Source organism: Oncorhynchus clarkii, chromosome 9, assembly GCF_045791955.1.
Source record: "Oncorhynchus clarkii lewisi isolate Uvic-CL-2024 chromosome 9, UVic_Ocla_1.0, whole genome shotgun sequence".
Taxonomy (NCBI): domain Eukaryota; kingdom Metazoa; phylum Chordata; class Actinopteri; order Salmoniformes; family Salmonidae; genus Oncorhynchus; species Oncorhynchus clarkii.
Window position 1 is genome coordinate 61,848,026 of NC_092155.1, and position 27,751 is coordinate 61,875,776.

General features: G+C 41.8%; 3 protein-coding genes and 1 pseudogene across 3 annotated transcripts in view; 2 read left to right on the plus strand and 2 right to left on the minus strand.

The window, feature by feature from the left end:
• The first annotated feature begins 692 nt into the window (after positions 1 to 692).
• Positions 693 to 7,059, plus strand: LOC139416702 (transmembrane protein 198-like). Its single transcript, XM_071165683.1, has 5 exons — positions 693 to 911; positions 2,033 to 2,507; positions 3,442 to 4,017; positions 4,163 to 4,302; positions 4,503 to 7,059. Exons 2-5 carry the CDS (start codon positions 2,318 to 2,320, stop codon positions 4,659 to 4,661), a joined length of 1,065 nt encoding a protein of 354 aa, XP_071021784.1. The 5' UTR covers positions 693 to 911; positions 2,033 to 2,317; the 3' UTR covers positions 4,662 to 7,059.
• Positions 6,115 to 11,512, minus strand: LOC139417588 (matrix metalloproteinase-19-like; annotated as a pseudogene).
• Positions 11,513 to 15,549: 4,037 nt separating this feature from the next.
• Positions 15,550 to 27,567, minus strand: LOC139416703 (partner of Y14 and mago A). Its single transcript, XM_071165684.1, has 3 exons — positions 27,113 to 27,567; positions 25,093 to 25,186; positions 15,550 to 17,044 (listed from the first exon to the last, which is right to left on the minus strand). Exons 1-3 carry the CDS (start codon positions 27,141 to 27,143, stop codon positions 16,561 to 16,563), a joined length of 609 nt encoding a protein of 202 aa, XP_071021785.1. The 5' UTR covers positions 27,144 to 27,567; the 3' UTR covers positions 15,550 to 16,560.
• Positions 27,326 to 27,751, plus strand: part of LOC139416700 (spermatogenesis-associated serine-rich protein 2-like) — a 52,223-nt gene continuing 51,797 nt past the window's right edge. The window contains exon 1 of the mRNA XM_071165681.1: positions 27,326 to 27,434. The gene's annotated coding sequence lies outside the window, so the exon portion shown is untranslated. The remainder of the gene's footprint in view (positions 27,435 to 27,751) is intronic.

The following is a 27,751-nucleotide window of genomic DNA, read 5'->3' on the forward strand; positions in this document are numbered from 1 at the left end:
TGAAAAGATTCTGTATGGAGGAATGGTCTGAGATCCTTCCTAATGTGTTCTTCAAACTCATTAAACATTATAGAAAAAAAGGCTAAGTGCCGTTATCCTCGAAATGGGAGGGTGCACTAAGTACTAAAAAAAGGGGTGCCAATATATAACAATTTTTAAACAAAATATTTTTCTCTGAGCATGTTCATTCCTATAAAATATTGTAATTATTTGAGCATACAACCTAGCTCCGTATTTGTATTATTTATTCTATACAGTCTTTTATGTTAATCTTTTTCAAGGTTGACAATCATTTAGGATGTGACTGTATATGCATATTCCGTAAAAAAAACTTGAACCTACAGTATAAATCCCAAGGCTCCTTTGTCCAATTTTTGACATATATTTTTTTTAATATTTAATATTCACTGAGATATGAGACTACATGAGTTTATTTAATGTGTATTTAATGGATGAGCTGTTGACTCATCACATCCAGAATCTCACCTCTTTTCTGGACCACTCACTTTTCCTAGAACGTAAACTTCCATATTCCATCCCTGACATGTTAACTTACATCATGCCTGACGCATGAGGAAACATGTCTGGCAATGGGTTCAACCAATGTTACATTTTCCTCTGTTGCAAATCTGTATGACTAGAGAGACATCATGTGGACAACAACAGTATTCCCTCACCTCTGATCTGCACAAGCTTGCGACAGATGGTCACTTCTTGCACTGATGCTGTCATCCGTCCAGTGTCCACAGATGAGAGGAACGCACGCATGAGTAGGATGTCCTCAACACAGCAAAGACAGAGGGAACAGATATAACTCCTCCACCTAGAATACCATAAAGTGACAAATCAGTAGCAGTCTTATTTCTTCTCATCACAGATTGTAATTCTGACAAGGATAAGCCTCATGTCCGGTAAGACTACTTAAAACAATTCACTCTTAAAACAATTCATGCAAACAGTATTTGTAAACTCATGATCACAAATACTCTCTGGTAGGCATATGCCTGATCAAAATATGTGATCCCACCTATTAATTATCAAAGTGGAAGTTGCTATATAACTCATGTAATGCCTGTTGTATATGACTATTTAGTAATAAACTGACAATGATGCCATGCGTCTGACTATATAAATATATATGGAGTCTCTTTTTGGAAAATGGCTATGTCCAGTTTTAATTCGTTATCAAAAATGCTAAGTTTATCATCCTGACATCTTGATTATATTCTAATAGTGGAAATCACTTGATTGGTGCCATAGAAAGTGATAGTGTTTTCTGTGTGACTTACAAGCAGATGTCAGGACAGAAGGACATGAGCCTCTCTAGACTCCCCTAATAGGCTTCTAATTCAATTATCTGGGGATCTGCCTAAAAGCTTATAACATAGAGTATACTCTGTTGATTAACGCAACCCAATTTATCCTTGTGTGCAGAGGTAAGTATGCGATCAACAAGGTACATGTGCACATTGAAAGTAATAGTTTGAATGCTGAAGGTATTGCTTTTTTGTCCAGATTTTTGGTTTTGTTTAATTGTGTTACATAGTTTTCAATATTTTTTCCAGCTTTTGAGCCCACCTGCAAGCGACATTGTGTATTCAAAAATATACAATGCCTTTTTGGGGTTTTGGAACGGTATGTCCTACTGTTGGGGTGTTTGTTTTCTTAGCATTGTTCTGTGACTGGAGATCTTTACCATATGTTCAAAACAAAGAGGCCCAATGACTCAGTCGGCATCAAGCCACCCCTCATTTCCTCATCTGCATCCTCTATTTTAACAAAGGGTCAAGAAAAAAAAGTGTGTGACCCAGATAAAATCTCAGTTTCCTTTTCTGGTTCCTGGGGATAGGGTTGTGGAGTACAGAGGGATTTTTCTTGAAATACATCGTATTCATGCAATCTATTATATACCTTAGATGTAAATGTGAAGTCTAGATATGAAGAGTCCAGTTTGATCATTTATAGTCTGCCTATTACAGATGTCATATAATTTTCTCTAGCTGTATTTGATTCTCCTCTCCTCTTGTTGCAGGTGCAGGGCAGGAAATGGTCTGATTCAAACACATCTCACAGGAGCTTCCTGTTTCCTCAGCACTTACATTCTAACAACATGAAGCATTCGTCACATTCTTTCATTGAATTAATGAAGCAAAGTCCTGTCCCAATGGAATACTGACAATATACTGGCTTAGTGTTGACTGTTGACGTATGCTCCCAAATGAGATTAAACCAGGAAAACAACACGGTTACACGGATGGCCTTAATTGCTAAATAAAAGCACAGTAATTATCCAGACCTGTTGAACGGCTGCTCCAAGATGGCAGACCCCAGCTCACTCTTGGTCACTGATGGGGCAGTGCTGAGCCAGGCTGAAGTTGATCAATATATCCTCTCTGGCTTGGCTGAAGTGGATGCATGTGAGTTGGGGTTCACAAGGAAGTATGACCTCATCCCATCCATCGTCTGCTCAGTATGCCTTTTGTTAGGCCTAATCTACTGCTTTTTTGGTAAGTTCCTGACCTGTAATAGAGGACAGTTGGAACTTCCACATGTGTACTCTCAAGACTTACACATTAAAGACATGATAGGCATATCTGCAATTCAATTACAGTATTTCCACAAAACACTCTAATGCTCCACTAGATACATCAACATTTAATTCCCAGCTGACATTTAACCTCATCATACTAGCTGAAGTGATTTCCTCAGCTCACTCTAAGCCTTATAGTAAAAACAGGAGGGCCAGGTATTTGACCTAGACTAGCCAGGGTTATAATGGATAAGCTCCAGGCTAGGAGAGAGGTAGATGGGTCACCTGGTTCTGTTGCATTCCTCTGAGAGAGAGTCAGAAAACAGCCACCTGGGATGATGCAGGCAGCTTTCTGGCCTGGCCAAATCCATTAAATGTTGATGTCTGATATTAAAAACGCTTAGTTTTTCTTAAGCAGACTACGCATCATGTGATGTAAACTTTCTCTCTAATATTCTGTAAACTGTACAGTACACCAAACTCTGACATCTATTTTTAATAAAAAACAATCCCTACTCAGTCAAACCTAGTTCACTTTACCTTGTCTCATCGCGCACCAGCGACTCCTGTGGCGGGCCGGGCGCAGTGCGCGCTAACCAAGGTTGCCAGGTGCACGGTGTTTCCTCCGACACATTGGTGCGGCTGGCTTCCTGGCTGGATGCTCGCTGTGTTAAGAAGCAGTGCGGCTTGGTTGAGTTGTGTATCGGAGGACGCATGACTTTCAACCTTCATCTCTCCCGAGCCCGTACGGGAGTTGTAGTGATGAGACAAGATAGTAGCTACTAAAACAATTGGATACCACGAAATGGGGTAAAATAAAAATAATTAATAAACCTAGTTCACTTTAGTACATTTTGTTTCCTTCTCCATCTTGTTACTTAACATCCCTCCACTTGTCTCTCTTTCTTTAGGATACCGCTGCTTTAAGATGGTCATGTTCCTGTCAGGCTTCATGTTTGGATCTGCGCTAGTCTGCCTGTTGTACCTTAAGGAGCCTGTGCTGGATACCCAGTTGACTATGGAGACCAAAGCAGGTATCCTCCTGGGAGTGTCTGTACTCTGTGCCCTGGTAACTATGCTGGTACAGACTGTGGGGCTCATCATTACTGGCCTAGAGCTGGGGTTTCTGCTCACCCTTGCCAACCTACTGGTTGTCAGACAGTTTTACAGCCTTACCCCACTATGGGCGCCTCTCGGTGCACTCCTAGCCACGAGCACCTTTTGTGCCACTCTCACACTGCAGTGGCAGAAACTATTCACTGTGCTCGCCACGGCTGCAGTCGGAGCCGCTGTGGTGATGGCATGCGTGGACTACTTTGTAGAGACGTCTCTGCTGGCTGGCCATGCGTACGACATCCTGTCTCAGGTTCCCCCTCGGCCTCTCTGCTGGTACAGCTGGGTTATAACAGGCGTGTTTCCTCTATTTAGTCTGATGGGGGTAATGGTGCAATGGATGCTCACTGCCAAAGGACTGTCACACACAGAAGGTGAGTGGCACAGTTTCATAAAAAATATGGAACGCTTACTTCCTCGATGTCATTACTACTTCATTTGATACTTAGGTTAAACTGACCGGTTACAACATAATTCGGTTTTTCTGTCTAATGCTATTTTACTCTGAATGCCCTCCAGTACCTGTCAGTGGACGACAAAGACAGGTCCAACTGATGCGAATCAGACAGAGAGATGCCCAGAGACGACCCCAGCTGGGCACTTACCGCCATCGCAAGCCTCCAATTCTAAAGCGTTATGCTGGAGACGTCCTGGCCCCAGTGAGTTACTTCACTCCTAATGGGCATGTCCTAACGGGCATGAATGAGCTTGATTCAGACACTTTTTTGAAAAACGTTATGCACATAGCTAATAGACAATTTGTTGCATGTCATGTTTTAAAATATTGCATTTTTTTAATCATCCTAGACAGAGGATCAATGCAACAATAATGTTTTTTCTTTACCACTTTACCTTACAGAGTTACATCCAGAGCCTTCATGACCGCCAGATGGGTACAGGCTCCTCTAGCAGCAGCATCATCAGCAACAGCACAGTCAACCACACCATGATAGACTTCGACTTTGAGACAGGCTTCATGGTTCCCCTGAATGCCTCCTCCCTAGTCTACAGGGTCTGAGGGACACCAAATAGTAGGCATCACCTCCCAGTTCCACTAAGACGCCCAACACCTCTCTCCAGCAGACAATTCATACACTGTTGTAAAAAGAAAAACAGACTGATTCTTGAGACAAGAGATTCAGCCAACTAATTCACCTTGTTGTTTTGTTTATTATTCTGTCTTTCTAAAGGTATCTGACAGTCAATCGTAATATAACCATCGATCATTCCTCAAATAAATAAAATTGCTTTATTTTGGTCAGTTTGCTAATATACATTTTTGTGAAGATATCCATTGTTACAGTTGTTAGGTTCCAATTTTGAGTAAATAACTCACGGACACTAGAGAAGCTTAACCAAGTTTAATTCTTCCCAAAGGGTCATTACAGCTGTAATTCAGGCAAAAAAAACATTTCACACATGTAATAATATTTAACCCTGTCTCCTAGGCTGAGTCTCCTCCACAACTGAACAGCCAACGCATCTCTGTTGCTAGACAGAACCTTAGTGATATCTGTTCTTCTGTGTCTCTTCTCCTCCCAGAGGATCCCTGATGCCTAACAATAACATATCCTGACACAATGTAAACGCTATAAACTCAGCAAAAAAAAGAAACGTCCCTTTATCAGGACCCTGTCTTTCAAAGATAATTTGTAAAAATCCAAATAACTTCACAGATCGTCATTGTAAAGGGTTTAAACACTGTTTCCCATGCTTGTTCAATGAACCATAAATAATTAATGAACATACACCTGTGGAACGGTCGTTAAGACACTAACAGCATACAGACGGTGGGCAAGGGTTAGGGTTAGGTCACAGTTATGAAAACTTAGGACACTAATGAGGTATTTCTATTGACTTTGAAAAACATCAAAAGAAAGATGCTCCGGGTCCTTGCTCATCTGCGTGAACATGCCTTAGGCATGCTGCAAGGAGGCATGAGGACGGCAAATGTGGCCAGGGCAATAAATTGCAATGTCCGTACTGTGAGACGCCTAAGACAACGCTACAGGGAGACAGGACGGACAGCTGATCGTCCTCGCAGTGGCAGAACACGTGTAACAACACCTGCACAGGATCGGTACATCCGAACATCACACCTGCGGGACAGGTACAGGAGAGCAAGAACAACTGCCCGAGTTACACCAGGAACGCACAATCCCTCCATCAGTGCTCAGACTGTCCGTAATAGGCTGAGAGAGGCTGGACTGAGGGCTTGTAGGCCTGTTGTAAAGCAGGTCCTCACCAGACATCACCAGCAACAACATTGCCTATGGGCACAAACCCACCGTCACAGGACCAGGCAGGACTGGCAAAAAGTGCTCATCACTGACGAGTCGCGGTTTTGTCTCATCAGGGGTGATGGTCGGATTCGCGTTTATCATCGAAGGAATGAGCATTACATCGAGGCCTGTACTCTGGAGCGGGATCGATTTGGAGGTGGAGGGTCCGTCATGATCTGGGGAAGTGTGTCACAGCATCATCGGACTGAACTTGCTGTCATTGCAGGCAATCTCAGCACTGTGCGTTAAAGGGAAGACATGCTCCTCCCTCATGTGGTACCCTTCCTGCAGGCTCATCCTGACATGACACTCCAGCATGACAATGCCAACAGCCATACTGCTCGTTCTGTGCGTGATTTCCTGCAAGACAGGAATGTCAGTGTTTCGCCATGGCCAGCGAAGAGCCCGGATCTCAATCCCATTGAGCACGTCTGGGACCTGTTGGATCAGAGGGTGAGGGCTAGGGCCATTCCCCCCAGAAATGTCTGGGAACTTGCAGGTGCCTTGGTGGAAGAGTGGGTTAACATTTCACAGCAATAACTGGCAAATCTGGTGCAGTCCATGAGGAGGAGGTGCACTGCTGTACTTAATGCAGCTGGTGGCCACACCAGATACTGACTGTTACTTTTGATTTTGAACCCCCCTTTGTTCTGGGACACATTACTCCATTTCTATTTGTCACATGTCTGTGGAACTTGTTCAGTTTATGTCTCAATTGTTGAATTTTATGTTCATACAAATATTTACACGTTAAGTTTGCTGAAAAAAAACGCAGTTGACAGTGAGTGTTTCTTTTTTTGCCCTCAGTGACATTGTTAATTGTTAGGTTTTAAGGTCTCCACCTGTCTCCCCTAAACATTCCCAAAGCCATCTAACTCCTACAGATAACCATTAACTTTGATGTAAAAACCATTCTCTACCATCCCTCAGAAACCATACTTCTGATCTATCATGTATCTGGTATAGCAATGTTTAAAGTTTACCCAGAATCCAACAGTTTTATGCACAGTGTACAAGAGGGTGAAATACAATGTGGGGGATACATTATGTACATTGTACATTCGTTGCACAAGAGATAGTATATAAAACATTTTTGTCACTCTTCTGTTGTCAAAATAAATACACATCCTTAAATGTGACTATATTTCACCTCATAGGGTTAGGTGATATACTGGCTAGGCTATAGTGTCTGGTTCTGGAGGTTGAGGTTTTACTGTACAAATAAAACACTCTCTCTCTGAGAGAGTAGCCCTTATCCATAACTTGGTTACTGTTGATGCGCCAGTACTAGTTACCTTCGAAAACTTATAGATGGCTGTTTGTCCATGTGAAGGCAGCATTCGGGTTGTAGGATGCCCCAGAGAAGAGATGGGTTTTGGATGCGTGCTGGAGTCCATTGCCCCAGCTTCAGCAACTGCCAATACTGAGAACACTAAGGAATAGAATGAAAGGTAACTATTATCTGGTCGCTACATTCCACTCATTCTGAAATGGTTTAGACTAGAGGGTATATTACATGTTCACATATTATCCCCAAAACATTGTTTGTTTATTTGCACCTTACCTTGAATAATATCACTTTGTTATTCCAGTTAAAGTACAAGGCTGAATTGACTGACGACTCTTATGTATAGGTAGAACAATGTTGGTAATGACAACGAAGTTGGTAATGACAACGAAGTTGGCAAGACAGCACAAACTGATTTGGGACCAGGCTAGGAATAGTGTGAGTCAGGGCAAAAAGGTAAACGTTTTAGGAAGTAGGACTTATTGGTCCTCTAAGAGTAAACAGCTGCATTGAGGCTCCCTGGTAGATCCTTCCACAGCACAGAGATCAGGATGGGTGTGTTGTAGCCAGTAGTGTCAGACACTGTCCACACATAAAAATGACAAATTTAAACTTACAATAAATAATATATATGCAGGCATTTCATTAAGCTAACATTTTATCAGAAGATAATTAAAAAGACAACGTATTCTCCTTTATGAAAAGTCCCTTATCCAAAATCCGCTGAAGATGTGTGTCTTGCAAAAAGGACCTGGGTGTTGGATAAATATCAGACAAACAACCACTTGTAAATACTGTATATCCAAAGGAAAGCGCTGTGCTATTTTGCAGTTTCACATATAGTTTACATTGTGTTTTGTATGACAGACATGGGGATAAAATCTTTACGGTACCTACCTAACATAATTGCATCCATGGTACCCTTGTAAGAATGTGGTGGACCTGCCTCTAGGATTGGATGATTTGGCTTTCTGTATACTGTGGGACGATTGGCTGGCTTCCCTAAAGGAGAACAGAAGAGGCAAAGGTTTCAAACACATAACGTCTTGAACGGGTCTTTATCATCTACACTAACACTTGTTTTTAAAACACTCCACAAATTTCTTGTTAACAAACTATAGTTTTGGCTAGTCGTTTAGGACATCTACTTTGTGCATGACACAAGTCATTTTTCCAAAGATTGTTTACAGACATATTATCTCACTGTATCACAATTTCAGTGGGTCAGAAGATTACATACACTAAGTTGACTGGGCCTTTAAACAACTTGGAAAATTCCAGAAAATTATGTCATGGCTTTAGAAGCTTCTGATAGGCTAATTGACATCATTTGAGTCAATTGGAGGTGTACCTGCGGATGTATTTCAAGGACGACCTTCAAACTCAGTGCCTCTTTACTTGACATCATGGGAAAATCAAAAGAAATCAGCCAAGACCTCAGAAGAAAATTGTAGACCTCCACAAGTCTAGTTCATCCTTGGGAGCAATTTCCAAATGTCTGAAGGCACCACAATAGTACAAACAATAGTAGACATGTATAAACACCATGGGACCACACAGCCATCATACCGCTCAGGAAGGAGACGCATTCTGTCTCCTAGAGATGGACGTACTTTGGTGCAAAAAGTGCAAATCAATCCCAGAACAACAGAAAAGGAACTTGTGAAGATGCTGGAGGAAACAGGTACAAAAGTATCTATATCCACAGTAAACCGAGTCCTATATCGACATATCCTGAAAGGCCTCTCAGCAAGGAAGAAGCTACTGCTCCAAATCTGCCATAAAAAAGCCAGACTACGGTTTGCAACTGCACATGGGGACAAAGATCGTACTTTTTGGAGAAATGTCCTCTGGTCTGATGAAACAAACATAGAACTGTTTGGCCATAATGACCATTGTTATGTTTGGAGGAACAAGGGTGAGGCTTGCAATCCGAAAAACACCATCCCAACCGTGAAGCACCGGGGTGGCAGCATCATTTTATGGGGGTGCTTTGCTGCAGGAGGGTCTGGTGCACTTCACAAAATAGATGGCATCTTGAGGATGGAAAATGATGTGGATATATTGAAGCAACATCTCAAGACATCAGTCAGGAAGTGAAAGCTTGGTCGCAAATGGGTCATGACCCCAAGCATACTTCCAAAGTTGTGGCAAAATGGCTTAAGGACAACAAAGCCAAGGTATTGGAGTGGCCGTCACAAAGCCCTGATGTCAATCCTATAGAAAATTTGTGGGCAGAACTGAAAAATAGGGTGCGAGCAAGGAGGCCTACAAACCTGACTCAGTTACACCAGCTCTGTCAGGAGGAATTGCCAAAATTCACCCAACTTATTGTGGGAAGCTTGTGGAAGGCTACCCAAAACATTTGACCCAAGTTAAACAATTTAAAGGCAATGCTACAAAATGCTAATTGAGTGTATGTAAACTGGGAATGTGATGAAAGAAATAAAAGCTGAAATAAATCATTCTCTCTACTATTATACTGACATTTCACATTCTTAAAATAAAGTGGTGATCCTAAATTACCTAAAACAGGGAATTTTTACTAGGATTAAATGTCAGGAATTGTGAAAAACTGAGTTTAAATGTATTTGGCTAAGATGCATGTAAACTTCCGACTTCAACTGTACATACAACATCCACAGGAAATCAAAGTCTTACTACAGAATTATTTGATGTTTTATCAGATATTGATCACATAATCTGTATTAACATAATAAATAATCATCCAGCCCTAAACACAGAGAGCTTGGATTCCAGAGATGACATCAGGATTTAGTTTGAAGTTGGCATGGTATCCAGGGTAAACGGGGCGCATTAGAGCCTTGTGAGAGTGACCCAAGCCAAGGACGTGACCAATCTCATGGGCTGCTACAATCCTCAGTTCATGGCCAGAAGACTTCCCCTCTGTCCACTACTTGTCTTTGTCAAAATGCACAATTTTTTATTTCACCTTTATTTAACCAGGTAGGCAAGTTGAGAACAAGTTCTCATTTACAATTGCGACAATGCCTGACTCCCCTTAATGACAGAGGATTGTTACAGACAGGTGAAATTACAGATGATATCACATTCAGATGCATATACAGCAGATCGTCTACATCAGACTCATGTCATGCCATTTCAGTTGAGATCTGAAAAGCCTTCTTTCACACATCCAAACTGCAGTGACAGTTGTACGCCTATGGCGCACTCTGACTCTCACCTGGTCTGTCGAATGGCACTGGACAAGATCATTGTTATGAAACACGACTTTGATGTCTGCTCTTCACAGAAACAACACCTCCCAGAAATTCAGGGGTGACATCTTACTTCAGTACCTAAACACAGACCGCAGGGCCGCACATGTTTTTGCCAGACCCATATCTGGGGTGTAGCTATAGATGCAGTAGGTCAGCATTATCTTACACCAAGTAGAACCTGTGGAAATGGGCATTAGTTAAATATAGCAGTCAAAAATAGTTGTAAAGCTAAAACATTTATGGCAAGGCTTTGTTTTTACCCTTAGTTGATTGTGTGGGCATATTTTTGCCTCACACCAAGTCAAGATTATCTAACAATGAATCCGGAAGAGAATAAATAAAGTGACCCACCCATGACTTGATATTTGAGGGATTTGTCATTGAAGGAGATCTCAAAGTTTGTTTCATCATTGCCAATGTGGCCTTATTAAGTGTTGCTGAGATGGCTAAGTTAGTTGCCTTCTGGAAGGTTCCAAAGGTTCTTATAGTTAAACACATTTGTAGTATATTGAGTATGTAAAACTGCCAAGCTGAAGGACAGCCTAAAGCACAAGAGAAGAGAGAACATGCTACGAAGTGTGATTTTTGGTGGTTACCTCAGTGCCCCTGTCATTTCCTAAGTATGATCAACTTGACTCATACTATTCTTCAATGGGACGTGCAGGTAGCCATAGTTCCTTAAATAGACCTAAGGAGATGTGGCACTGGCAGACATGCTAACATTAACAGTATTAGTAGGTACATGTTTGGCATGACAACAAACGAACACAAAGAGGAGTTGGCTAAAGCTCAGACCAGGCTGTTTAGTAAATAATGAATTGCAGCAGTTCTCATTGATAATCTATTATATGGGACATTCTTACCATGGCTTCCATTAGTTCCTCCCTGTTCAAGGCAATGGATGACACTTGTCAGCGAGACAAGAAACAGCATGTACAGTCGGGGCCAAAAGTTTTGAGAATGACACAAATATCACGTTTCCCAAAGTCTGCTGCCTCAGTTTGTATGATGGCAATTTGCATATACTCCAGAATGTTATGAAGAGTGATCAGATGAATTGCAATTAATTGCAAAGTCCCTCTTTGCCATGCAAATGAACTGGATCCCCCCAAAAAACATTTCAGCCCTGCCACAAGAGGACCAGCTGACATCATGTCAGTGATTCTCTCGTTAACACAGGTGTGAGTGTTGACGAGGACAAGGCTGGAGATCACTCTGTCATGCTGATTGAATTCGAATAACAGACTGGAAGCTTCAAAAGGAGGGTGGTGCTTGGAATCATTGTTCTTCCTCTGTCAACCATGGTTAACTGCAAGGAAACACGTGCCGTCATCATTGCTTTGCACAAAAAGCGCTTCACAGGCAAGGATATTGCTGCCAGTAAGATTGCACCTAAATCAAAAATGTATCAGCTCATCAAGAACTTAAAGGAGAGTGGTTCAATTGTTTTGAAGAAGGCTTCAGGGCACCCAAGAAAGTCCAGCAAGCGCCAGGACCGTCTCCTAAAGTTGATTCAGCTGCGGGATCGGGGCACCACCAGTACAGAGCTTGCTCAGAAATGGCAGCAGGCAGGTGTGAGTGCATCTGCACGCACAGTGAGGCGAAGACTTTTGGAGGATGGCCTGGTGTCAAAAAGGGAAGCAAAGAAGCCACTTCTCTCCAGAAAAAACATCAGGGACAGACTGACATTCTGCAAAAGGTACAGGGATTGGACTGCTGAGGACTGGAGTAAAGTCATTTTCTCTGATGAATCCCCTTTCCGATTGTTTGGGGCATCCGGAAAACAGCTTGTTCGGAGAAGACAAAGTGAGCGCTACCATCAGTCCTGTGTCATGCCAACGGTGAAGCATCCTGAGACCATTCATGTGTGGGGTTGCTTTTCAGCCAAGGGAGTGGGCTCACTCACAATTTTACCTAAGAACACAGCCATGAATAAAGAATGATACCAACACATCCTCCGAGAGCAACTTCTCCCAACCATCCAGGAACAGTTTGGTGACGAAACAATGCATTTTCCAGTATGATGGAGCACCTTGCCATAAGGCAAAAGTGATAACTAATTGGCTCGTGGAACAAAACATTGATATTTTGGGTCCATGGCCAGGAAACTCCCCAGACCTTAATCCCATTGAGAACTTGTGGTCAATCCTCAAGAGGCAGGTGGACAAACAAAACCCCACAAATTCTGACAAACTCCAAGCATTAACTATGCAAGAATGGCCTGCCATCAGTCAGGATGTGGCCCAGAAGTTAATTGACAGCATGCCAGGGCGGATTGCAGAGGTCTTGAAAAAGAAGGGTCAACACTGCAAATATTGACTCTTTGCATCTACTTCATGTAATTGTCAATAAAAGCCTTTGACACTTATGAAATGCTTGTAATTATACTTCAGTATTCCATAGTAACATCTGACAAAAATATCTAAAGACACTGAGGCAGCAGACTTAGTGAAAATTAATATTTGTGTCATTCTCAAAACTTTTGGCCACGACTGTACTCGATCTAATAATCCGTTTTAAGATATTGATGTTTTCAAGTACTGTATCTATTTCTTATTTATTCAGTGAGATACAGTGTGATGAAAATAAACTAAGAACTCTATCCGATAAAATCCAATAAAATAATAAATAAAATAAAAATAATCCAAGAAATATTTCAGGTATATTTTATCCATCTAGAGGAGTCTTCTAAGCCTAGTTCATAATTTTCATTCTGTTGGTCCCGGTCTCATAACGTTCTATGGAACTGGTAGTTTATGGTTTCACATAGTTTTATATCATTGTCTGCCCACTGGGACCTGTTTCCAACCACATAATAAAACAGAGGAATGCATTCTTGGATTAGTTTAGAGCAAATAAATACTCCAGACACCGACAGCAACTCATAAAGTACACAGCCCACTTACACTGAAACTTACAACTATCCCAAAAGCTATCCCCTGTCAACGAATTAAATTGCCACTAATATCCTAGATCACGTCAGAGGAACACAAAATAATTAGGTCAATATAACTAACAACTTTTAAAGGTCTATTCTTGGTCAGTTTAAATGACAATTGAGACAGGGTTACAATACAGATGGTGTATTCAATGCACCTTATATTGCATAATTAATGAACAATGTAACAGTGATTCACTACTAGGGAAAGACTGTGAAGGATTTACTAAATATATCACTGAAGTTGCTCAATCAAGATTTGTGTTTCTTTCTACATTTCTCTAGATAAATATGTAGTCTGAGATAAAAACCTAATCCTCCAGTAATGTAAAGTTTTACAACTGTCCTACGAGAGAAAAACAACTAACCACATTTCCATTCTGAGACAACCGTTAATTAGTATGCTTATATATAAGATCCATTAATTTAACACGTCAATGTCACATTTTTGCCTCTTGATGTCACCAGGGCAAGTTTTTCAAATTGTTTAATCTGGTTCAGAATGATCTGGATTCTGTAATCCTCGTTTTTGCAATGCAAGATCAGATTGATCTAGCTGTTTTTGAGACGTTTTTTCAGCAAATAACCAGATAGGATCATTCTGATTCAGATAACACAATATCAAGATCACACAATCTGGCATTTCAGGCCTACACCTTGCCATCTACTGGACAGGCTATGGTACTACTTCAACACTGTCATAATGAAACAGATATGAGTAAGGGAAGGGAAAGTGGGATAGCTAGTCAGTTGTACAACTGAATGCATTCAACTGAAATGTGTCTTCCGCATTTAACCCAACCTGAGTAAACTATATTAATAAAAGGTACCTAGGCCTCCCGGGTGGCGCAGTGGTTAAGGGCGCTGTACCATCAGAGTCCTGGGTTCGCGCCCAGGCTCTGTCGTAACCGGCCGCGACCGGGAGGTCCGTGGGGCGACGCACAATTGGCCTAGCGTCGCCCGGGTTAGGGAGGGCTTGGTCGGTAGGGGTGTCCTTGTCTCATCGCGCACCAGCGACTCCTGTGGCGGGCTGGGCGCAGTGTACGCTAGCCAAGGTGGCCAGGTGCACGGTGTTTCCTCCGGCGCATTGGTGCGGCTGGCTTCCGGGTTGGATGTGCGCTGTGTTAAAGAAGCAGCGGCTTGGTTGGTTGTGTATCGGAGGACGCATGACTTTCAACCTTCGTCTCTCCCGAGCCCGTACGGGAGTTGTAGCGATGAGACAAGATAGTAGCTACTACAACAATTGGATACTACGAAATTGGGGAGAAAAAGGGGTAAAATTCAAAAATAAATAAATTAAAAAAAATAAAAACAAATAAAAGGTACCTAGATTAAAAATTGTCTGCATATCACATAAGTACATGCATTTATTTGACACTTCTCAATATAACAACTGACCACATTACTTTAAGACAACCAATTTAACATTACCTTTGGTTTTCAGATGCAAAATAGCTTTTTAAACCTTGTCACCTTAGTTATACTGAACAAAAATATAAACGCAACAATTTCAAAGATTTTGTTGAGTTACAGTTCATATAAGGAAATCAGTCACTTTAAATAATTTAATTTCGCACTAATCTATGGATTTCACATGACTGGGCAGGGGCACATCTATGGGTGGGCCTGGGAGGGCATAGGCCCATCATCTTGGGAGCCAGGCCCACCCACTGGAGAGCAAGGCCCAGCCAATCAAACATAAATAGTCCCCAGCACCCCCTCTGATGATTCCCCAGGTGAAGTAGCCAGATGTGGAGGTCCTGGGCTGGCATGGTTACAAGTGTTCTGCGGTTGTGAGGCTGGTTGGACATACTGCCAAATTCTCTAAAACAACATTGGTCGAGAAATCAACATTAAATTCTCTGGCAACAGCTCTGGTGGACATTCCTTGCAGTGACCATGCCAATTGCACGCTCCCTCAAAACTTGAGACATCTCCGGCATTGTGTTGTGTGACAAAACTGCACATTTTAGTGGCCTTTCATGTCCCCAGCACAAGGTGCACTTGTGTAATGGTCATGCTGTTTAATCAGCTTCTTGATATGGCACCCTGTCAGGTGGATGGATTATCTTGACAAAAGATAAAAACGCTCACTAACAGGGATGTAAACAAATGTGTACACAAAATTAGAGAGAAATAAGCTTTTTGTGCATATGGAAAATTTCTGAGATGTTTTATTTCAGCTCAAGAAACATGGGACCGGCCCTTTACATGTTGCATTTATATTTTTGTTCATTTTACATTAAAATGTCTTGGTTGTAGTGCCATTCACCTTTCTAGAACCACCCTTCCAGTGAGATCAAGATAATCCAGAATTTCAGCATCAAAACTATCCAAATCGCCTTTGAAAAACGACATTTAATCGTGATTAAAAGGTCAGATTGGATAACCAAATCCGAATCCCTACAAAGAGGACCAGAATCACATTCTAACATTTAATCATGTCTGATTGCCGAAATCAGATCAAAAAAACAGCACAATCCTCTCTATCCCCTGTAATCACAGGGATTTACATTATTAGTTGTTTACAATGTTGTAAACCATGAACCTCTTCATTATGTACACAAATTCAAACTGTATTTGAAGTAATCCAATCATTGGGAAAATATGTATCATTTCAGTACAGAGATGGGTCAACAAACAGGTATTCTTTTCAATAGGGGATTTTTGTATCTTTAATGCAACTAACTAATATATAATATTTTATGCTATTCTTGACAGATAAAGATTTTTTTTTTTAAGATACAAAATGCACAAACATACTAAGTACACAAATAAATGCTATTACAACTATAATTGAATGGCCAATAAGTTCATAGTCAAGCATAAGGAATCAGTTCAATTGTTTTAAAAGTACATTTTAAATGAAGAGAAAACACCTGGCTGGCTCATTGTTGTTTGGTAATTGGTTTTGGACAAAGTGTGGGAAAAGCATGATCACTTATTGTCAACAACATAACACGTGAAGTGTTGGGTTTATGTACACTTGATATTCCAAAAGCCATGTTCATTGGCTATCTGATATCAACAAATATCCAGAAACTGTTCAAGGGAAGCTCATCAACGCAGCTGTAAATGTCAATTTCTTTTAGAACTGGGTGTTTGTATTTTTGAACAGTCTAACTTCCACAACTGGTTTGCTGCCCATTTTTACAACATTTTCTATCTCATGAATCCTCCTCAAGCTGCAGTAACTCGTCCTGTAAGGCTTTGGCCCTTCCAAGCTTCTCCTGCTGCTCTTTTGTAGCTTGCTTGATTTCCCCAGAGTCCAGTTTCTGCTGCAGCTCCTCAACCTGCCTCAGCTTCTTTTTTATGTTCTTGATCTTCTTGGCCTTTTCTGCTGTTGCAGATGAAGGGTCATTAGTAGCTCCAGCTGGGTTAGATGCAGGCGTCACACTGTTACCGTCCTCGGCAAACGTTATAGTCTCAACAGCATTTGTTAGTGATTCCACATTGCTATCCGGGCCTTGCTGCTTGCGCTTTTCCTTGCGTTTCATGTTTCGCTTGGCTGTCTTGGAGAGCCCAGCTGTCTCGTTCTCTGCAATGCCGGGGATCCCCTGCTGCTGCCTTGCCTGGGCTGCATTGTCGGGGCTCATACCTGGTGGCAGATCGGGCTTGCCCTTGAAGAACTTAACAAATTTATTCTCGTAGCTGAAAGCAAAGAGGAAATGAGGAAACAACCAATCTACATCAAAGGCTTCTAACAAAATCCATATAAAAAGGATGACTTGAGAGAGGTACAGAACCAGTCAAAAGTTTGGACACACCTACTCGTTCAAGGCTTTTTCTTTATTTGTACTATTTTCTACATTGCAGAATAATACTGAAGACATCAAAGCTATGAAATAACACATATGGAATCATGTAGTAACCAAAGAAGTGTTAAACAAATCATAAATATATTTTACATTTGAGATTCTTCAAAGTAGCCACCCTTTGCTATGATGACAGCTTTGCACACTCTTGGCATTCTCTCAACCAACTTCATGAGGTAGTCACCTGGAATGCATTGTAATTAACAGGTGTGCCTTGTTAAAAGTTAATTTGTGGCATTTAAAATACAACAGGTGTAGACTTTACAGTGAAATGCTTACTTACCTAACCAACTGTGCAAAAAAGGTATTAGGTGAACAATAGGTAACTAAAGAAATAAAAACAGTAAAAAAGTACAGTACAGGCACTGGTTAGTCGGGCTGATTGAGGTAGTATGTACATATGGTTAAAGTGACTATGCATATATTATAAACAGAGTAGCAGCAGTGTAAAAGAGGGGTTGGGTGGGCACACAATGCAAATAGTCCATGTAGCCATTTGATTACCAATTCAGGAGTATTATGGCTTGGGGATAAAAACTATTGAGAAGCTTTTTGTCCTAGACTTGGCACTCCGGTACCGGTTGCCATGCGGTAGTAGAGAGAACAGTCTATGACTGGGGTGGCTGGGGTCTTTGACAATTTTTAGGGCCTTCTTCTGACACCGCCTGGTGTAGAGGTCCCGGATGGCAGGCAGCTTAGCCCCAGTGATGTACTGGGCCGTACGCACTACCCTCTGTAGTGCCTTGCGGTCAGAGAGCAAGCAATTGCCGTACCAGGCAGTGACGCAACCAGTCAGGATGCTCTCGATGTTGCAGCTGTAGAACCTTTTAAAGGATCTGAGGACCCATGCCAAATCTTTTTAGTTTCCTGAGGGGGAATAGGCTTTGTCGTGCCCTCTTCACGACTGTTTTGGTATGTTTGGACAATTCTAGTTTGTTGTTTATGTGGACACCAAGGAACTTGAAGCTCTCACCCTGCTCCACTACAGCCCCGTCGATGAGAATGGGGGGAGTGCTCGGTCCTCCTTTTCCTGTACTCTACAATCATCTCCTTAGTCTTGGTTACGTTGAAGGATAGGTTGTTATTCTGGGACCACCCGGCCAGGTCTCTGACCTCCTCCCTATAGGCTGTCTCGTCATTGTCGGTGATCAGGCTGTTGTGTCGTCTGAAAACATAATAATGGTGTTGGAGTCGTGCCTGGCCATGCAGTCGTGGGTGAACAGGGAATACAGGAGGGGACTGAACACGCACCCCTGTGGAGCTCCAGTGTTGAGGATCAGCGTGGCAGATGTGTTGCTACCTACCCTCACCACCTGGGGGCAGCCTGTCAGGAAGTCCAGGATCCAGTTGCAGAGGGAGGTGTTTAGTCCCAGGATCCTTAGCTTAGTGATGAGCTTTGAGGATACTATGGTGTTGAACGCTGAGCTGTAGTCAATAAATAGCATTCTCACGTAGGTGTTCCTTTTGTCCAGGTGGGGAAGGGCAGTGTGGAGTACAAGAGATTGCATCATCTGTGGATCTGTTTGGGCGGTATGCAAATTGGAGTGGGTATAGAGTTTCTGGGATAATGGTGTTGATGTGAGCCATTACCAGCCTTTCAAAGCACTTAATGGCTACGGACGTGAGTGCTATGGGTCTGTAGTCATTTAGGCAGGTTGCCTTCGTGTTCTTGGGCACAGGGAATATGGTGGTCTGCTCAGGGAAATGTTGAAAATGTCTGTGAAGACACCTGCCAGTTGGTCAACACATGCCCGGAGCACACGTTCTGGTAATCCGTCTGGCCCTGCAACCTTGTGAATGTTGACCTGTTTAAAAGGTCTTACTCACGTCGGCTACAGAGAGCATGATCACACAGTCGTTCGGAAGAGCTGATGCTCTCATGCATGCCTCAGTGTTGCTTGCCTCGAAGCGAGCATAGAAGAGATTTAGCTCGTTTGGTAGGCTCGTGTCACTGGGCAGCTCGCGGCTGTGATTCCCTTTGCTGCTGCAGAGGATAAATGCATTACAGTTACCAGCCTCAGAAATTGCAGCCCAAGTAAATGCTTCACAGAGTTCAAGTAACAGACACCTCCACATAAACTGTTCAGAAGAGACTGTGTGAATCAGGCCTTCATGGTTGAATTGCTGCAAAGAAACCACTACTAAAGAACACCAATAATAAGAAGAGACTTGCTTGGGCCAGAAAACACAAACAATGGACATTAGACTGGTGTTAATCTGTCCTTTGGTCTGATGAGACCTAATTTGAGATTTTTGGTTCCAACTGCTGTGACTTTGTGAGACGCAGAGCAGGTTAACGGATGATCTCCGCATGTGTGTTTCCATCCGTGAAGTGAGGAGGAGGTGTGATGATGCTTTGCTGGTGACACTGTCAATGATTTATTTAGAATTCAAGGCACACTTAACCAGCATGGCTACCACAGCATTCTCCAGCGATACGCCATCCCATCTGGTTTGCTGCATCAGATGACCTGGCCTCCACAATCACCTGACCTCAACACAATTGAGATGGTTTGGGATGAGTTGGACTGCAGAGTGAAGGAAAAGTAGCCAAAAAGTGCTCAGCATATGTGGGAACTCCTTCAAGACTGTTGGAAATGCATTACATGTGAAGCTGGTTGAGAGAATGCCAAGAGTGTGCAAAGCTGTGTCATGACTCCCCTGGTCGAGGATCAAAGGCCTCAGATCAGCTTGGTAAATAGCTGACAACAACCAGACCCTCTTACCCACAGAAGGGGGGGGGGGGGGGGGGTCTGAAACCTTATCACTCAGTCATAAATTAGGCAGGAGGGGAATCTCTCCCTTCGCTCCTCAGTATTGGGAAAGGAATTCCTTTGTTACAGAGACATTTTGCAGCCCAAAAATATAACACCCAAAGAATGAACTTTGGAACAATATTTATTAGATTAGATAGTAATGTTAAGAATGGTCCATGGGGATCTAAAGAATAATCCTGTCACATTGTTTATTATTTTGTGATGTTATTAAAAATGGTATGAACCAAATACTATAACTTAGGAAGGACATTCTAGCCATCCAATATGATAATAGAATATGATGAATGGGGCCTCCCGGGTGGCGCAGTGGTTAAGGGCGCTGTACTGCAGCGCCAGCTGTGCCATCAGAGTCCTGGGTTCGCGACCAGGCTCTGTCGTAACCGGCCGCGACCGGGAGGTCCGTGGGGCGACGCACAATTGGCCTAGCGTCGCCCGGGTTAGGGAGGGCTTGGTTGGTAGGGGTGTCCTTGTCTCATCGCGCACCAGCGACTCCTGTGGCGGCTTGGGCGCAGTGTACGCTAGCCAAGGTGGCCAGGTGCACGGTGTTTCCTCCGGCGCATTGGTGCGGCTGGCTTCCGGGTTGGATGTGCGCTGTGTTAAAGAAGCAGCGGCTTGGTTGGTTGTGTATCGGAGGACGCATGACTTTCAACCTTCGTCTCTCCCGAGCCCGTACGGGAGTTGTAGCGATGAGACAAGATAGTAGCTACTACAACAATTGGATACTACGAAATTGGGGAGAAAAAGGGGTAAACATTTTTTTTTTTTTATAAAAAAAAAAAAAAAAAAGAATATGATGAATGACGAAACTGTTCGTTAAGATGCTAATGTGATTTTGGTTTTCTAATGAGATAATGGTTTTTCATGTCCGTTGAACATTAACTAAGCCAAGCCCTGATGAGCCCTGATGAGGTAGAAGAGAGTGTCAGTGTGATGGAAGCGCCTTTCTGACCAGAGTGCTTAAAGGGACTCGCTAAGAATTAACATGAGAGCAGCAGACGGACAGCGTGAGCTGAACGATACAAATGGTTTAAACTCTTAGTCTCAACACGAGGTGAGAAGATAACCTCACCTATCAGACCAGAAAAGCGTGAAGAGTTGGCCACACGTTGAAATGGTTAGAAACTCTGAAACAAGTGAAGATAATGACTAGACCAGAACATTTGACAGTCTGACCAGAACATTTAACAGTCTGCAGCTGTGCATGTAAATGATCTAGAACTTGACAATTTACCTGAGAAAGGAAAGATTACACCCCATCTCAGAGAAGGATTGGTTGGTTCCAACAGAGAGACGACAAACAAAGACACGTAATTACATTGCATTTATTACCCAAATGGGAGGCAGTTCGTGAGCAAAGCATTATCATTACTTCGAGGGTAGTTCGTAAATGTACGATAAGTTTGACTCTCCCTCTCTTCATCTACCCCTCCCTCTCCATATGTGTAACAAGCAGTCATATCTTGTCAGTCCACTACGGACATTTGTCTCATGTAAGTCTGTATGTGTATTTGGTGTTATTATTTAGTTAGTAAATAAATAAATACATTTGTGTAGCACTGAATAACCAGAAAAGGCTGGGGTTCTTGCGGATTCAAGAGGTCTGCGATGTTCAGAATGAGACTGATATGAGATAATGATTAATAAGTGACTGTTATTGATGTAAGAGTTATCTACAGTTGAAGTCGGAAGTTTACATACACCTTAGCCAAATCTATTTAAACTCAGTATTTTGTAGCATTGCCTTTAAATTGTTTAACTTGGGTCAAATGTTTCAGGTAGCCTTCTACAAGCTTCCCACAATAAGTTGAGTGAATTTTGGCAATTCCTCCTGACAGAGCTGGTGTAACTGAGTCAGGTTTGTAAAGGCCTCCTTGCTCGCACACTATTTTTCAGTTCTGCCCACAAATTCTCTATAAGATTGAGGTCTTTGTGATGGTCACTCCAATACCTTGACTTTGTTGTCCTTAAGCCATTTTTCCACAACTTTGGAAGTATGCATGGGGTCATTGTCCATTTGGAAGACCCATTTGCGACCAAGCTTTATCTTCCTGACTGATGTCTTGAGATGTTGCTTCAATATATCCACATCATTTTCCTACCTCATGATGCCATCTATTTTGTGAAGTGCACCAGTCCCTCCTTCAGCAAAGCACCCCCACAACATGATGCTGCCACCCCGGTGCTTCACGGTTGGGATGGTGTCCTTCGGATTGCAAGCCTCACCCTTGTTCCTCCAAACATAACAATGGTCATTAAGGCCAAACAGTTCTATTTTTGTTTCATCAGACCAGAAAAGTACGATATTTGTCCCCATGTGCAGTTGCAAACCGTAGTCTGGCTTTTTTATGGCGGTGTTGGAGCATTGGCATCTTCCTTGCTGAGAGGCCTTTCAGGTTATGTCGATATAGGACTAATTTTACTGTGGACATAGATACTTTTGTACCCGTTTCCTCCAGCATCTTCACAAGGTCCTTTGCTGTTGTTCTGGGATTGATTTGCAATTTTCGCACTAAAGTACGTTCATCTCTAGGATACAGAACGCGTCTCCTTCCTGAGCGGTATGATGGCTGTGTGGTCCCATGGTGTTTATACTTGCGTTCTATTGTTTGTACAGATGAACGTGGTACCTTCAGGCATTTGGAAATTGCTCCCAAGGATGAACTAGACTTGTAGAGGTCTACAATTTTTTTCTGAGGTCTTGGCTGATTTCTTTTGATTTTCCCATGATGTCAAGCAAAGAGGCACTAAGTTTTAAGGTCGGCCTTGAAATTCATCTACATCTCCAATTGACTTAAATGATGTCAATTAGCCTACAGTGGGGCAAAAAAGTAGTTAGTCAGCCACCAATTGTGCAAGTTCTCCCACTTAAAAAGATGAGAGAGGCCTGTAATTTTCATCATAGGTACACTTTAACTATGACAGACAAAATTAGAAAAAAAAATCCAGAAAATCACATTGTAGGATTTTGAATGAATTTATTTGCAAATTATGGTGGAAAATAAGTATTTGGTCACCTACAAACAAGCAAGATTTCTGGCTCTCACAGACCTGTAACTTCTTCTTTAAGAGGCTCCTCTGTCCTCCACTCGTTACCTGTATTAATGGCACCTGTTTGAACTTGTTATCAGTATAAAAGACACCTGTCCACAACCTCAAACAGTCACACTCCAAACTCCACTATGGCCAAGACCAAAGAGCTGTCAAAGGACACCAGAAACAAAATTGTAGACCTGAACCAGGCTGGGAAGACTGAATCTGCAATAGGTAAGCAGCTTGGTTTGAAGAAATCAACTGTGGGAGCAATTATTAGGAAATGGAAGACATACAAGACCACTGATAATCTCCCTCGATCTGGGGCTCCACGCAAGATCTCACCCCGTGGGGTCAAAAAGATCACAAGAACGGTGAGCAAAAATCCCAGAACCACACGGGGGGACCTAGTGAATGACCTACAGAGAGCTGGGACCAAAGTAACAAAGCCTACCATCAGTAACACACTATGCTGCCAGGGACTCAAATCCTGCAGTGCCAGACGTGTCCCCCTGCTTAAGCCAGTACATGTCCAGGCCCGTCTGAAGTTTGCTAGAGAGCATTTGGATGATCCAGAAGAAGATTGGGAGAATGTCATATGATCAGATGAAACCAAAATATAACTTTTTGGTAAAAACTCAACTCGTCGTGTTTGGAGGACAAAGAATGCTGAGTTGCATCCAAAGAACACCATACCTACTGTGAAGCATGGGGGTGGAAACATCATGCTTTGGGGCTGTTTTTCTGCAAAGGGACCAGGACGACTGATCCGTGTAAAAGAAAGAATGAATGGGGCCATGTATCGTGAGATGTTGAGTGAAAACCTCCTTCCATCAGCAAGGGCATTGAAGATGAAACGTGGCTGGGTCTTTCAGCATGACAATGATCCCAAACACACCGCCCGGGCATCGAAGGAGTGGCTTCGTAAGAAGCATTTCAAGGTCCTGGAGTGGCCTAGCCAGTCTCCAGATCTCAACCCCATAGAAAATCTTTGGAGGGAGTTGAAAGTCCGTGTTGCCCAGCAACAGCTCCAAAACATCACTGCTCTAGAGGAGATCTGCATGGAGGAATGGGCCAAAATACCAGCAACAGTGTGTGAAAACCTTGTGAAGACTTACAGAAAACGTTTGACCTCTGTCATTGCCAACAAAGGGTATATAACAAAGTATTGAGATAAACTTTTGTTATTGATCAAATACTTATTTTCCACCATAATCTGCAAATAAATTCATAAAAAATCCTACAAAGTGATTTTCTGGATTTTTTTTGCTCATTTTGTCTGTCATAGTTGAAGTGTACCTATGATGGAGGCCTCTCTCATCTTTTTAAGTGGGACAACTTGCACAATTGGTGGCTTACTAATTACTTTATTGCCCCACTGCATCAGAAGCTTCTAAAGCCATGACATCATTTTCTGGAATTTTCCAAGCTGTTTAAAGGCACAATCCACTTAGTGTATGTAAACTTCTGACCTACTGGAGTTGTGATACAGTGAATTATAAGTGAAATAATCTGTCTGTAACAATTGTTGGAAAAATTGCTTGTGTCATGCACAAAGTAAGCGCCTTAACCGACTTGCAAAAACTATAGTTTGCTAACAAGAAATGTGTGGAGTGGTTTAAAAACAAGTTTTAATGACTCCAACCTAAGTGTATGTAAACTTCCGACTTCAATTGTATATATCTTTAGAGTTTAATTCAGGAGATGGTAACTCGTTAAACAACTTTTCCTGTGGTGCCCCAAATTCCTAATGAGTTAATTGTTAAATGATTAATTTAAATCGGGTGACAATTAAACGTAGTTAGTTTATTCGATAAATAACAGTCATCACATTACTGAAAGTCACTTCACAACAGCTGTCATCAAGGCAAAGGGTGGCTACTTTGAAAAATCTAAAATATGTATTTGTTAAAACACTTTTTTGGTTACTACATGATTCCATGTGTTATTTCATAGTTTTTTCTTCACTATTATTCTACAATGTAGAAAATAGTAAAAATAAAGTAGAAACCTTGAATGAGTAGGTGTGTCCAAACTTTTGACTGGTACTGTAACTTTGTTAGGAAGCATTACTTACACAGGGACCTCTTCCTGAGGGGTATAACCATCCTTCACTCTACGAGGCTTCCTCCAGGTTCCATCAGGTCGCTGTGTAGCAGCAATGTATTTCCCTATAACAGGAGGAGCAAACATGAGCAAATATTATAAATTCACTGAAAACAATGCATTTATTTTGAACCAATGTTTTGTTCAGCTGGTAGACGCTTGCTTGCAAACATTGCTCTGTTTGTATGTTACAACAATACACTACTCACTATACTACAGTGCATTTTGAGAGTTAGGAACTATAAGGTTCAATCTGCATTTGTCAAAATTGAGTTAATGACATAGCCCTGTTCTGTTCAATGTTTTCTACCTATATAGTAGTCTAAATACCCCGATTCACATTGTTAAGTTCACTGATAACTGACACCATCAAATCAATGAGGGTCCAGAACTTTGAAGCCAATTATCAATCTTTTTTTTTTGCAGATAGAACCTTATAGTCCAAAGCTCTCGATTTGCCACGTTTGCATCAGCAGTAGCATGAACAGTACCGAGAACAATTTAATAGAAATGTATGTTTTATAGTCGTTATTAAATAGGTAACGTTAGCTAGCTAGCCCGTGTACATTTGTCAAGCCATCTAGCTACTGTATGTTAATAGGGGGCAATTCCACAGTAACAGAGTGACATCTCAAGTAGGCTAATGCGATTAGCATGAGGTTGTAAGTAACAAGAACATTTCCCAGGACACAGACATATCTGATATTGGCAGAAAGCTTAAACTCTTGTTAATCTAACTGCACTGTCCAATTTACAGTAGCTATTATAGTGAAAGAATAGCATGCCATTGTTTGAGGAGAGTACACAATTTTGAACATTTAAAGCTATTAATAAACAAACTAGGCACATTTGGGCAGTCTTGATACCAAACAGAAATGCAATGGTTCATTGAATCAGTCTGAAACTTTGCACATACAATCTAAATTGCACCTGGGCTGGAATAATACATTATTTCCTTTCTCTTGCATTTCAAAGATGGTACAAAAAAAAAAAAAAAACAACACTGTTTTTTTCTTTGTATTATCTTTTACCAGGTCTAATGTGTTATATTCTCCTACATTCATTTCACATTTCCACAAACGTCAAAGTGTTTCCTTTCAAATGATACCAAGAACATGCATATCCTTTCTTCAGGGCCTGAGCTACAGGCAGTTTGATTTGGGTATGTAATTTAATCCTTAAGAGGATCTATGCACAAGGACTACTTCTATCAAAAACCAAAGTTAAACAAACCATACAACTCTATGAACAAGGATTACTTTTAAACATTTCCACCATACATTTTACCAAAACACATTTACTTTAACAGTGCATATCAAAAGTTTGATAACAGAATAACGGTTTGTACTGTTTGTGCCTTCATACTGTTAACAAATGTAGTATCTGCACGGTTCTTCAAGTAACGTTAAAAGGTGTTCTTGTAAATAAAAAGGGGAACATTTTCAAAGTAGTCCTTGTGCATAGTTGTGTGATTTCATTAACTTAGCAACCATTTGTTTTTGTTTGACATACATTTTAAAGTAAAAAAACTGAGTTTCGGCATCACTCTGTTACCATGGAATTACCCATTATTTATAAGCGTAAACTAGCTACCTAGCGTCTTTGCTAGCTAATGTATTTCAAATTAGCCACTTGCTGCTGCTAGTACTACTAGTTAGTTATCTAACAAACACATTTTGCCCCCATCTTGGCTAGCCAACATAATCAGGTATCATATCGAACTAGTTTGTTAACACAGAGATAGCTACTAGCTAACTAGAAATATTAGCTAATACGCTAGCTATCTAGCGCTAGTGTAGTGTGTTGTGTTTTAGCTAGTAACTGGTTAGGCAGCACAGAATACGTCGCGCTGGAACAATTTGTTTACTCCACAAAACGAACTTCGTGGGGTTACTTTTCTGGGGTAGCTACGGGTTATTCATGCTAAACTGTGTGTTCATTCTCAAACTTCACCAATATTTAACTGGATGTCTGACTTGAGCCAGCCTTACCAGATTGATCTTCAACATAAGGGGTTGCCATTTTGCTCAATTAACTACTTCCGTTGGCAGGAATGACAGGAAGTGGCGTCATCCTTACTGATAGTTCGTTTTGCATGGCCCAGTGCCCCAGGAGATTAAGGACCAATGGAATGGTCTAAATACCAGACTCCGCTCAACCGGGGCACCAGGCCATGCAAAATGATCCAACCCACAATTTCCACTGCATTTCGTGCTATACGTCAAAGTGGAAGAACTGTCCGATACGCGTACACGTTCATCCGAGAATCACCGCCTGGGACCTCATTCAAACTTCTTCACCGACATGACTATGGTAAGTTTATACTTTACTACATAATTTTGCTCAATTTGATTAACGATAACTAACTACCAAGTGGCTGAACCATCGGCGTATTCAAGTATCGCAACGGAACACACGTACTGTTTAAGAACAACCGTAGCAAACTGAACAAAACGGGGAGGGACCTACCTGAACTTGTCCAATGGGCTTTTCCTTCTCTTGCGCGGGGTCAAATAGCAGGACCTTCTGAAAATGACTGTTTCCTGTTTTTCGCTTGCCGCAGTAATGGCAGTTGTTGTACATTATGGGCAAATATAGAACAATGAGCTAGCTAGAAAAACACATTTGCT